The sequence below is a fragment of the Eleutherodactylus coqui genome, chromosome 7 (assembly GCF_035609145.1).
Source record: "Eleutherodactylus coqui strain aEleCoq1 chromosome 7, aEleCoq1.hap1, whole genome shotgun sequence".
NCBI lineage: Eukaryota > Metazoa > Chordata > Amphibia > Anura > Eleutherodactylidae > Eleutherodactylus > Eleutherodactylus coqui.
The window spans coordinates 98380104-98391907 of NC_089843.1; the positions used below are offsets into that span (position 1 = coordinate 98380104).

Below are 11804 nucleotides of genomic sequence, written 5' to 3' on the forward strand. Positions count from 1 at the left end.
GAGCTCATTCCGTTAACATCTGTAGATGCTGTAGATCCCCCTTTAGCAGCAAGCAGCATGTGTGAAAACACTCCATCCATTTCTATAAGGATAGCGAAGTTCAGCACTCTGCTACTTCCATCAGTAAAGTAGAAGTAAATGAAGCAATGGTCATGAATGAACATCATCGCTCCTTGCACTAGGGACACTAGAGGACCACCATTCTCCTGATCCCAAGGGGACCGGTGGTCAGACCCCTAGACTTCATCTAAGGATAAGTGATTAGTGTATTTAGTGGGAAAATTCCTTTAACCCTGTGAGATATTATTATACTTTAGACTGCTATAGGGCCTTTTGTATGCAAATGCACACTAAAGTAGAGCATGCTCTGTTTCTTTCTTGTGCACGCAGAGTTCTCGCACAAAAGCTAAAAACGAGAATGAACCTATTGAAATCAATTAGTTCTATTCACCACATATTGTGTATGCAACCATGCCGTGTGAAGTTGCCCTTACTGTGTAAACAAACCCTCCTCCCATGAAGTGATGTATATGACCAGTTTATTAAGTAAAGTTATTTTTATAAAAAAAAGAAATGCTACCTCCGACCCTGTCTATCATGGCGGTGCCATTCACAATATCATTACCTGCTTCAGAAGTGAATGGTTACGAGCTGTAATACCACAATGAACCCATGGGCAGGTATAGATAACTAATTTGGAAGAAAGTAGCTATATTTTACTCATCCTATACAGCCCATCTAAAAATATCCATTCAACGACTGTCAGGTGAACAAATGTCTGTCCTCCAGCTGTTTTCAGTTCGTCCGAGTCTTCATGTGTATTGGGAAGTAAGCTGTCACCTCACAGCTCTGGTACCGGCTTATCTCCCAGGGAACAGATGGATTAGGTGATGAAATTTCATGTCCCTAATCCTTCTTTCCCATTTACATCCTCTGATCAGAGAAATCTAAGCAGCCCCCAAACACATTATTGAGTTGTCTGGCCCCACTGTTATTGGGGGGGGGGGGGGTTCAGTTGACCAAATAGTAATGTGTATAGGGAGCCTTAAGAGCAGAAGGTTAAAAAAAAAGGAGGCCGTTAGAACAGAATAGGTTCTATCAATACCTCTTTTTCCAAAGGTAGACAAGATTCTTGACCAAAGAAGATAAAAACAAATAAAGAAAAAGCCTTTAGTTTCTATTTTTGATGTTGAAGATGCATTTATTCCATCACTGGACACTTATTGAACTAGATGGAAAGTTCTGTTTCCAGTTACCAAGTCAATATTGTGCTTCCTTCTTGCTTGGAAAGATATGCTAGACAGTTTAGGATAATTTCCATGTCTTCTGATTTCTCATTGTGCATGGTCTTGGCTATCATCTTCCTCAGGTGTTCTAGATCATTCATTTCAGGAGCTTCTGCAGCCGCCCTCTCCTTCAGGATGCCATAGGTGTTAACGAGATGTTCAGTAAAATAGGGATGAACGTTCTGGTCATAGCCTAGTTTCTTCAATTGACCCACAATGTCACAGTATCGTTTATTCAACTCTGATCTTAACCGTTCATCTACCTTGCCAGTCAATTGGCATGTGGTCACCTGAAAGCATGAAATATACTTTAATGGGGTTATCTGGTTTAAAAAAAAAAAAAATTTCTTAAATACAGTAATTTATTAGTGAGGTTAATTCTCCATATCATCTGTGGTGGCGCTACAATTTGGGATATAATTAAATAGTAATTTAAGTTTCTAACCTGTATGATCTTCTCCTTTAAATTAGCTACACGATATCCATAAAGACGTCGTTTATTGGGGAACACAGCACACAGAATTTTGCGGTCTAATCGAAAAGCCATTTCTCCAAATATTCGATGACAGTGTGTCATTTTTTGGGGATCTGCAAAAGTTTAATTGTAAGGTTATGGAAATTATTTGGATTGAAACTAATTTTACAATATTTGGAGGATATGTCCATATACCATACATCTATATTTTAGAAAATAGAGTAAGAGAACTTTTACACAAGCCAACTATCGGTCAAAGAATCACTCAAATGAGCAATTTTGACGTATAGTTGTCCTGTGTATCAGAGGTTCAAGATCTAAGTCTATGTTCCTAGCTGTCTCTAGCATCTTTATTATAACTAGACAGCTCTGTACCTTAGTTTTTATCTATAAGCAATTTTGATACTACATTATAGACAGAGACTTTGACTTACATAAATACAATGACCCTGTAATGAATGCTGGGAAATTTTAGCCCTAAAGCTTGCAGAATTATGAATACAGCACTAAAGTATATAGGCTTTTGTTGACCTCAGAGACATGGAGTGGAGCGGTAGGAAACACGCTAGACCCCACTCCATTCAAACTATTCTTCACTGCAATCATGCAATGAGAAGGAATGGCACTCAGAAACCTTGTTTTAGTGATTAGTGGGGGTCCTTGGATAAGTAATAAATGTTTATTAAGTCAAACCCTTTCAAGAAGTCAGCTAAATGCAGTATTCCAAAAATATTATTCTTAATTTGTCATTAATAATACACTATATTGAAGATTTAGCAGTCAGAGGTTTCACTTACCTGGCTGTGGGGAGGAATGTGAAGGTTTTGTGTCACATTTGGTACCTAAGATATGAAATTTACAATTTAATTTAGTATGCAAGTACGTTAGAGATCAGGAGAGTAACTATAGGGGGTGCAGAGGTAGCAGCAATACCTAGAACCCGGTGCCTGAGGGTACCAAACACCCCTCTGCCACTGTCAAAAAGTGAACCTGGATCACCGTTACTAGTGGGGTACCACAGGGGTCAGTTTTGGGCCCTATTCTTTTTAATATATTTATTAAAGAACCAATAGAAGAATTATATAGTAAAACAGCAATATTTGCAGACGATAGAAAACCATGTAAAGTAATTAACACAAGAGAGGACACAAGAAGGTTGTTAAAGGATGCGATAAGTTGGAGGTTTGAGCATAAAAGAGGTAAATGAGGTTTAGCACTGGTAAATGTAAGGTTCTGCACATGGGCAAGGGAAACACACGTCACTATTACACACTAAATGGGAAACCACTGAGTAACATGACATAGAAAAGGACTTGGGGATTTTAGTTAATGGTAAGCTTAACTAGAGCAACCAATGCCAGACAGCTGCGGCCAAGGCAAATAGGATCATGGGGTGCATCAAAAAAGGTCTAGTGCCAGGGCTTGGACACAGGAGCTCCTGTCTTCCATGCAGCAGCTTTTCCTACTGAGCTATCCAGCCATCTGGACAGCTTCTCCTGCTTCCCTCTGACAACGTTACCTGCCTGCTTCCTTCATACTGCAACTGATACCAACTGTTATCGATACCTAGCTAAATCCTGACTACGCTATCTGTCTGCTCGGGTTACAACGCTGAGACTCCAAACCAGAACTAGACAGGTTACATCTAAGGGCACATGACAAGAACATTGTTCTTCCTTTTTACAAGTCACTGGTCAGACCACATAGAATATTGTATACAGTTTTGGGCATCAGTACTCAAGAAGAACATATAAGAGCTTGAGCAGTTACAAAGGTAGGCAACTAAAGCAATAAATGAAATGTATTGACTACAATACTCAGAAAGGTTATCAAAGTTGGGGTTATTCACTTTAGACAAAAGACGGCTGATGGGTGACCCAATAACTATGTATAAATATAGCGGGGGACAATACAAAGATGTCTTTCCTCATCTATTTAGACCCAGAACTGTGACTGTAACAAGGGGCATCCTCTACGGCTAGAGGAAAGAAGGTTTCTACACAACACAGATGGGAGTTCTTTACTGTAAGAGCAGAGAGACTATGGAACTCTCTGCCTGAGGATATGGTGAAATCACTAGACAGTACAAGAGGGGCCTGGAAGTCTTTCTTGAGTGTAACAATATCTCATGTTATAGTCACTGATTACTACAGAAAAGTTGGTGATCCAGGGATTATTCTGACTGTCAGGTTAGGAGTCGGGAAATAATATTCCCATAGAATGAGGAAAATTGTCATCTACCTGATATGTTTTTGGTTTTTTTGCTTTCTTCTGGATCAACATTGGGGGATAATATGCTGAACTGAATAGACATATGTCTTTTTTCAGCCTAAAATACTATGTTTTTAGTAATAGACTATGTTGAGAACATAGCAGTCAGAGCTTCCACTTACCTGGCTTTGGGGAGGGTTCTGATGGTTCTGCACCACTTTCATCACCTAAGAAATGAAATATACAGTTTAGTATGTAAATGTGTTAAGAAATCAGACTAGTAGCTATAGAAGGGGGTGCAGAGGTAGCCGCCACACCCAGACCCCGATGCCTGAGGGGCCCAAACACCCCTCTGCCACATGGGCATACACCACTATTAAATATGGCACATGGTAGTTAGGGGCCCCTATAACAGATTCTAGATCTAAGTCGGCGTTCCCAGCTATCTATAGCATCTTCATTATGACTCAACATCTCAATACCATCTAGTCCCTTAGTTTCTGATGATATCTATAAGGTACAATGATACAACATTCAGTGACAGAGGTTTTGGCCTAATTATGAGGTAATACAGGAAACAGATTGAAATCACGTGGAGAAAAAAGGACTTACTTGATTCTGCGCTAACATCCAGCATGCTGTCTTTGTCTAGATAATGAAAATATAAGAACAGATAAGGTTCAGAAAGTTATATTACAGAATATATTTAATAATATAGGTATGGTATACAGATTACTGTACATTGCTTGGTGTAAAGATGACAAAGAACCAGAAAACCTACATATGTACACTGTACCTGTAAGGAATATTGGGAAATTTCAGCTATAAAGCTTGCATAATTATGAATACAGCACCTAACCCCTTTAAGAAGTCAGCTAAATGCAGTATTCCAAAAATGTTTTTTAAATGTCACTATTGTTTCTTAGATTGTATTAAATTGGGCTGGAAAAAACATGTCAACATTACATACTGAATGGGAAACCACTGGGCAAAACTGACAAGGAAAAGGACTTGGGTATTTCAGTTGTAAGCTTAGCTGGAGTAAACAGTGGAGTAACCCGTGTCAGACAGCTGCTGCCAAGGCAAATAGGATCATGTGGGGCATCAAAAGAGGTCTAGGGGCACACGACAAGAACATTGTTCGTCCTCTTTACAAGTCACTGACTAGACCACACATGGAATATTGCGTACAGTTTGGGGCACTTTACTGTAAAAGCAGTGAGACTATAGAACTCTCTGGCTGAGGACGTGGTGATGGCGAATTCACTCAACATTGGAGGGATAATAGGCTACACTGGATGAACATAGTATGTTAGGCTGTAAAAAGACCTATGTTAGCAAAAGACTATGTAGAAGACGTAGCAGTGAGGGATTCCACTTACCTGGCTGTGGATGCGAATCTGATGGTTTTGCGTAATTTTTGCCGCCTAAGATATGAAATGTACAATTTAGTATGCAACTATGTTAGAAATCAGGGTAATAACTATAGGGGTTGCAGAGATAGTCGCCACACCCAGACGTAGAGGTCAGGGGAGTCACTTACCTGGTTGTGGGCAGGGTTCTGATGTTTTGCCTTTATGTTCACTTTCTAAGAAATGAAAATAAAATTTTGTATGTTACTATGTTAGAAATCAAGGGCATAGCTATAGGGGGCTCAGAGGTAGCAGACACCCCCAGACCCCGGTGCCTGAGGGGCCCATATAGCCCTCTGCCATATGAGAATACACCACTATTATATATAGCATACAGCATTTAGGAGCCCCATTACAGATTTTGCATTAGTGCCTAGGATCTCCAAGCAACAATGACTACATTCAAGAGAGGCTTTGGCTTACATATGCGGTAATATGAGACATATATTGAGAGCATGTGAAGGAAACATGACTTACTTGGTGTTGGTGGAATTTCCAGCATGCTGTCTTTTTCTAGAATAGGGAAATACAAGAACAGATAAAATTGAGCAAATTGTATTAGAGAATGTATTTAATAATATATGAGAAATGGTGAATAGATTACTGTACATTGCCTGGTGTAAAAATGACAAATTACCAAAAAAAACCCTACATATGTACACTGTACCTATAAGGAATGCTTGGAAATGTAATCTCTAAAGCCTGCAGAATTATGAATACGGCACTGGAGTATAGTGCTTGGCTGTTTGTGGGCCTCGTAGATTTGGAGAATATTCCAAAAACGTATTTCCAAATGTTACTGGTAATAGACTTGAATTAGGGCATAGAAGTCAGAGGTGTCACTTACCTGGTTTTGGGCAGGGTTCTGGTGTTTTTGCTTTATGTTCTCTTTCTAAGATACGAAAATAAAATTCGGTATGTTAATATGTTAGAAATCAAGGTCGTAGCTATAGGCGCCTCAGAGGTAGCAGACACCACCAGACCCCCGTGCCTGAAGGGGTAAAACACCCCTTTGCCACATGAGGCTATGCCAGTATTATAAATAGGACACAGTAGAGCCCCATTAGGGCCCATTCACAAGGTAGATTTTCATTCTATTGAATTGAATAGCTGCATTCAGATGCGTGTTTTTATAAGGCTTAATGTTACACATAAATAAAAAAATCACAATATGCCCTATTTTGGTCCGTAATCACAATCACCCACTAAAATTTATGGTTATGTAAAAAAAATGCAGCAAACGTGCATTAGCAGGCGTGTTCACTGTGTGGCTTTTTTTGCACACCCTGTAGTGACAAAACTTGCATCACTTGCACTTTCTTGCTATTTTTTCACACGTGAAAAACAGAATACACATGGATGCAACATGGAGGTAAAAATCCACACATGCGCAGCAAAAAACGCATGTAACACGGACATACAACTGCAGCGAAAATGGTGCATATTTTATAGAACAAAACTGCATGCGTCCGTGTGAATAAGCCCTTGCAGATTCTGCATTAGTACTATTCAATACAGTATATGCACCCGAAATAGGGCCCTATAAAAATGAAAACTCGCCTTGCAAAATACATGATCTCATACAGTTACATTGACAAAAAAATACAGAAGTTGTGACCAATGAAACACAAAACTGAGGACGATTTACTGGCTCTTAAGACTAAAATTAGTTATGTCGCTAAGGGGGTTAAAATATATTTAAGGCCTCTTGTCCACGGTTGGATTTTTGCTGCAGAATCCTGAGTGGGCTTTCCGCTCCGGATTCCACAGCAATAACCCTCCATAGCATGCTATGGACAAATAATTTTTCATGCACATGAGCGGAAACCAATTTCCATCTGCGAATGAAAAAACGCAGCGTGCTCCATTTTGCAGTCAATGGAAGCCGTCTGATCCGCGGCCCAATATCAATTGCGGACGGACTATGGATTCCGCAGAAAAAGCAGGAGTTTGAAAAAAAAAATCTACTGCATACTGCATATGTGCGCCGGACGACACTACCGCACACATCCGCAGAACAGAACTTCAAGACACTGACAGGTACACAGGGTCGCGGAATCCATTCATGCCCGTGGACATGAGGCCTCAGGTGACTCGGTTACTCACAAATAAATTTACACGAGACATAAGTTCAAAATCTGATTTAAAAAGGCGTCTTTTCCAGGAGGGTTTTATCCAGTTTTTAAGTTGTTAATGGGGCTCATGGCAGCTGACAGTCCCTTTAACCCTTTAACACTATATGACATAAACTTATGTCCTGGCTGGGAAGCAGTTCCTTCCCTAGGAAGTAAGCTTACGATCTATGGATGGTGTGGGCTCAGAAGCTGAGCTCGGGCCATCCACAGCGGCAGCCGGCTGTGACTGAGAGCCAGCCTCCCACTGCAACAGCAGCATCGGTGAAAACGCTGATCACACTGTTAACCCTCTCCAATCCACTGTCTGACGTCTAAAGACATCATGATTTAAGGCTGTACAGCTCCGATGTTGGAAGACGTCCATTGGGGTTCTCTTACTGTATATTGCCAGCCTCTCTGCTGTCGGAGCCTATCCAACGTGTCACCTCATGCAGTATTGGCTTTACAGGCATATAGCTCTGTTGTATAATGGCAGAAAAAGAGTAAGCCCCCTAGGAAAACCAGGATACAAATTGGATTGGAAAGGGTTAAATGTATACGCTGCAATCAATACTGACAAGGCGTTCCCTCTGTAATGTCATCGGCTATTTTATCGCGGAGGATGGATGGGTTGCCATGGCCTATGATCGCTACTATTAGTGATAATACACTGCAGTACAGAAGTACTGCAAAGTATTTTTATAGCAATCATAGGATCGCAGTTTCAAGTCCTCTGTAAGGATGTTAAAATAAAGACAAAATTTTAAAAAAAACAACATTTTTTTGCACACATTTCCTTTTTTTAAAATAAAAATGTAAAAAAAGAACCCCACAGATTGGGCATTGTCGCATCTGTAACCATGGATTAAACTAAACAAACTCTTTATCCAGCATGGCAAACACAGTAAAAAAAATAGCTGAAAAGCAGATTCAAAAATGCTTTTTTTGTTCATTTTGCCTGCAAAAAATGCAATAAAAGTGATTTAAAAAGCCATATGTACCCCATAATGGTACCCCTAAAAAATGTTAGAGTTTTAAATACAGCAATGCCTTTTTTATAAAAGGCTTTTTATTGTGCAATAGTGGAAAAACCTTTAAAAAATGATGGACTTTTGGTAGTGTTCTAATTGTAGAGACCCGGAGAAAAAAATGTAATATGTCATTTATGTTGTACGATTAATAGAGATGAGCGAACGTACTCGGTAAGGGCGATTTCGCAAACGAGCACCGAGATTTTCGAGTACCTGGCTACTCAGGTGAAAAGTACTCGGATGCGCTGTGGGGCGGAGGGTTGCAGAGGGGAGTGGGGGGTAGCAGCGCGGAACAGGTGGGAGCTCTCTCTCCCTCTCCCCCCCCACTCCCCTCTGCAACCCCCCGCTCACCCACAGCGCCCCCGAGTACTTTTCACCCGAGTAGTGAAGTACTCGAAAATTGCGGTGCTCGATTGCGAAATCGCCCTTACCGAGTACGTTCGCTCATCTCTAACGATTAACACTGGTAAAAAAAATTGAGGTCATTTTTCTCTGTACACAATACATTATACATACACAAAAAATGGTACAAATAAAAACTGCAGATCGCCACACAGAGAAGCAAGCGCTATTATGGCCATGTTGATGGAAAAATAAAAAAAAATATGGCTTTTGAAATCTGGAGATGAAAATACCCCCCCCCCCCAAAAAAAATGGCATGTATTAGGGCCAAAATAGGCCGTGTCACTAAGAGTTTAAAAATGAAAGTCTGAATTTTCCAGTCTTTTATCTGATTTGGTCAAACCGTCATAGATAAACCTAGCCTTACCCTTTGTGCATTTAGATTTTCTCGACGGTGGCTGGTCTACAATCTTCTCGTTGTAACATTCCAAAGCCATGCGCAGTTCACAGTTTTCTTGCTGCAGGCCCATTAGTTTTCGGAGGTCTGCGTTCTCCTTCAGTAGACGATGACTCTCAAGGGATACGAAGTCCATGATGTAATGCTGGTAAAAATTGCAGATCTTCTTGCTTCGCCTGCCTATAGCACAATGAGATGCGCCTGACAGTGTTGTCAGAACTTTCAGGAACCCAACATTCTGAGAAAGGTCTGTGATGTAGTAGCATAGCTGGGTAGTCATATGTGACTGTCTGGTTGCTATAGTGGCAGGTGTCCCTAGTAAAGGTGTTGTTCATGAAACTAAGTTTCCTCTGGATAGGTGATCAGCGGATCTCCGATTGCTGGTACCCCTACTGATTACAAGAACAGGGGTCTTGCGAACTACAACTCCATTTATTTCTATCAAGCTGACAGATATAGCTGAGTACAGACACTATTTGTTGTCAGGGGCTTTTCTTAAAGCAAGCGTGTTTACCAGTGTTGACATCTCTGCAATGAATGGAGTCCTATATGTTAATCATTGTAAATATATTTGTGAAATGGATTTTCAGGAACGGCTGCTATTTTATTGATGACGCACATTTGTTTTGTGCTTCCAGCCTAACATTTGAAACTAGAGATGAGCGAACGCGTTCGTCCGAGCTTGATATTCGTGCGAATATTAGGGTGTTCGGGATGTTCGTTATTCGTAACGAACACCATGCGGTGTTCTGGTTACTTTCACTTCCTTCCCTGAGACGTTAGCGCGCTTTTCTGGCCAATTGAAAGACAGGGAAGGCATTACAACTTCCCCCTGCAACGTTTAAGCCCTATACCACCCCCCTGCTGTGAGTGGCTGGCGAGATCAGGTGTTCGCCTAATATAAAAGTCGGCCCCTCCCGCGGCTCGCCTCAGATGCGGTGTGAGTTAGATGAGGGACAGTGCTGTTTATACCGGAGCTGCTGTAGGGAAAGAATTGGTAGTTAGTGTAGGCTTCAAGACCCCCCAAAGGTCCTTATTAGGGCCACTGATAGCTGTGTGTTGGCTGCTGTTAGCAGTGGGATTTTTTTTTTTCTCAAAATCGCCTCTGCAGACCGTTGCACCTGGCATTAGGGACAGAAGTGCTGCATAGGCAGGGAGAGTGTTAGGAGTGAGTGTAGCCTTCAAGAACCTCAACGGTCCTTTCTAGGGCCATATTTATCCGTGTGCAGTACTGTCCAGGCTGCTGTTAGCTGTGCTGCATTTTTTTTGGGCTTCTCAAAATCGCCTCTGCAGAGCATTCCACCCTCCATTGATACTGCAGGGAAAGAATTGTATAGGCAGGGCCACAACACAGTTATTATTCATAGAATATACGCAGTGCTGCCTGTTGGTGGGAAAAAACTGAAAACAAATCTATTTGTCCAGCCTCTGTCCGTCCTAACGCCTGTGGACACGTGTGAGCTGCGTGAAAAACATTGCTAAATCATACGCACCCAGCTACGCTTTACTGCTGGCTTCGCCATTTGCTTTCCTTAATTGGGAAAAAAATACCTGCTCTGCCAGAGTTATAATAACTCTGCTACCCTCACGTTCTGTGACACATAAGCAGGGACACAGCACAGTTATTAAACTTCTCATGTTCATTGAATATACGCAGTGCTGCCTGTTGGTGTGAAAAAACTGAAAACAAATCTATTTGTCCAGCCTCTGTCCGTCCTTACGCCTGTGGAGACGTGTGAGCTGCGTGAAAAACATTGCTAAATCATACGCACCCAGCTACGCTTTACTGCTGGCTTCGCCATTTGCTTTCCTTAATTGGGAAAAAAATACCTGCTCTGCCAGAGTTATAATAACTCTGCTACCCTCACGTTCTGTGACACATAAGCAGGGACACAGCACAGTTATTAAACTTCTCATGTTCATTGAATATACGCAGTGCTGCCTGTTGGTGGGAAAAAACTGAAAACAAATCTATTTGTCCAGCCTCTGTCCGTCCTTACGCCTGTGGAGACGTGTGAGCTGCGTGAAAAACATTGCTAAATCATACGCACCCAGCTACGCTTTACTGCTGGCTTCGCCATTTGCTTTCCTTAATTGGGAAAAAAATACCTGCTCTGCCAGAGTTATAATAACTCTGCTACCCTCACGTTCTGTGACACATAAGCAGGGACACAGCACAGTTATTAAACTTCTCATGTTCATTGAATATACGCAGTGCTGCCTGTTGGTGGGAAAAAACTGAAAACAAATCTATTTGTCCAGCCTCTGTCCGTCCTTACGCCTGTGGAGACGTGTGAGCTGCGTGAAAAACATTGCTAAATCATACGCACCCAGCTACGCTTTACTGCTGGCTTCGCCATTTGCTTTCCTTAATTGGGAAAAAAATACCTGCTCTCCAAGAGTTATAATAACTCTGCTACCCTCACGTTCTGTGACACATAAGCAGGGACACAGCACAGTTATTAAACTTCTCATG

General features: G+C 41.4%; 1 protein-coding gene across 2 annotated transcripts; it reads right to left on the minus strand.

The window, feature by feature from the left end:
* Positions 1-1238: 1238 nt before the first annotated feature.
* LOC136573366 (speriolin-like) lies at positions 1239-9405 on the minus strand. Of its 2 annotated transcripts, XM_066574661.1 has the most exons (10): positions 9299-9405; positions 6232-6276; positions 5862-5897; positions 5516-5560; positions 5355-5399; positions 4585-4620; positions 4155-4199; positions 2559-2603; positions 1732-1874; positions 1239-1576 (listed from the first exon to the last, which is right to left on the minus strand). In XM_066574661.1, exons 1-10 carry the CDS (start codon positions 9399-9401, stop codon positions 1253-1255), a joined length of 867 nt encoding a protein of 288 aa, XP_066430758.1. In that variant the 5' UTR covers positions 9402-9405; the 3' UTR covers positions 1239-1252. The 2 variants fall into 2 exon arrangements, with proteins under 2 accessions (XP_066430758.1, XP_066430759.1); XM_066574662.1 differs by lacking the exon at positions 1732-1874 and having other exon boundaries at positions 1418-1576.
* Between the last annotated feature and the right edge of the window lie 2399 nt (positions 9406-11804).

What these genes read in the sequence shown, in the direction of transcription:
- LOC136573366 (XM_066574661.1), bottom strand. Translation starts at nt 9,401, where the DNA reads ATGGGCCTGCAGCAAGAAAACTGTGAACTGCGCATGGCTTTGGAATGT. An exon ending in AGAACCCTCCCCAAAGCCAG is followed by an intron (nt 2,604 to 4,154) that starts GTAAGTGGAAGC and finishes TTCATATCTTAG; the next exon opens with GTACCAAATGTGACACAAAA. An exon ending in ACATTCCTCCCCACAGCCAG is followed by an intron (nt 1,875 to 2,558) that starts GTAAGTGAAACC and finishes AAACTTTTGCAG; the next exon opens with ATCCCCAAAAAATGACACAC.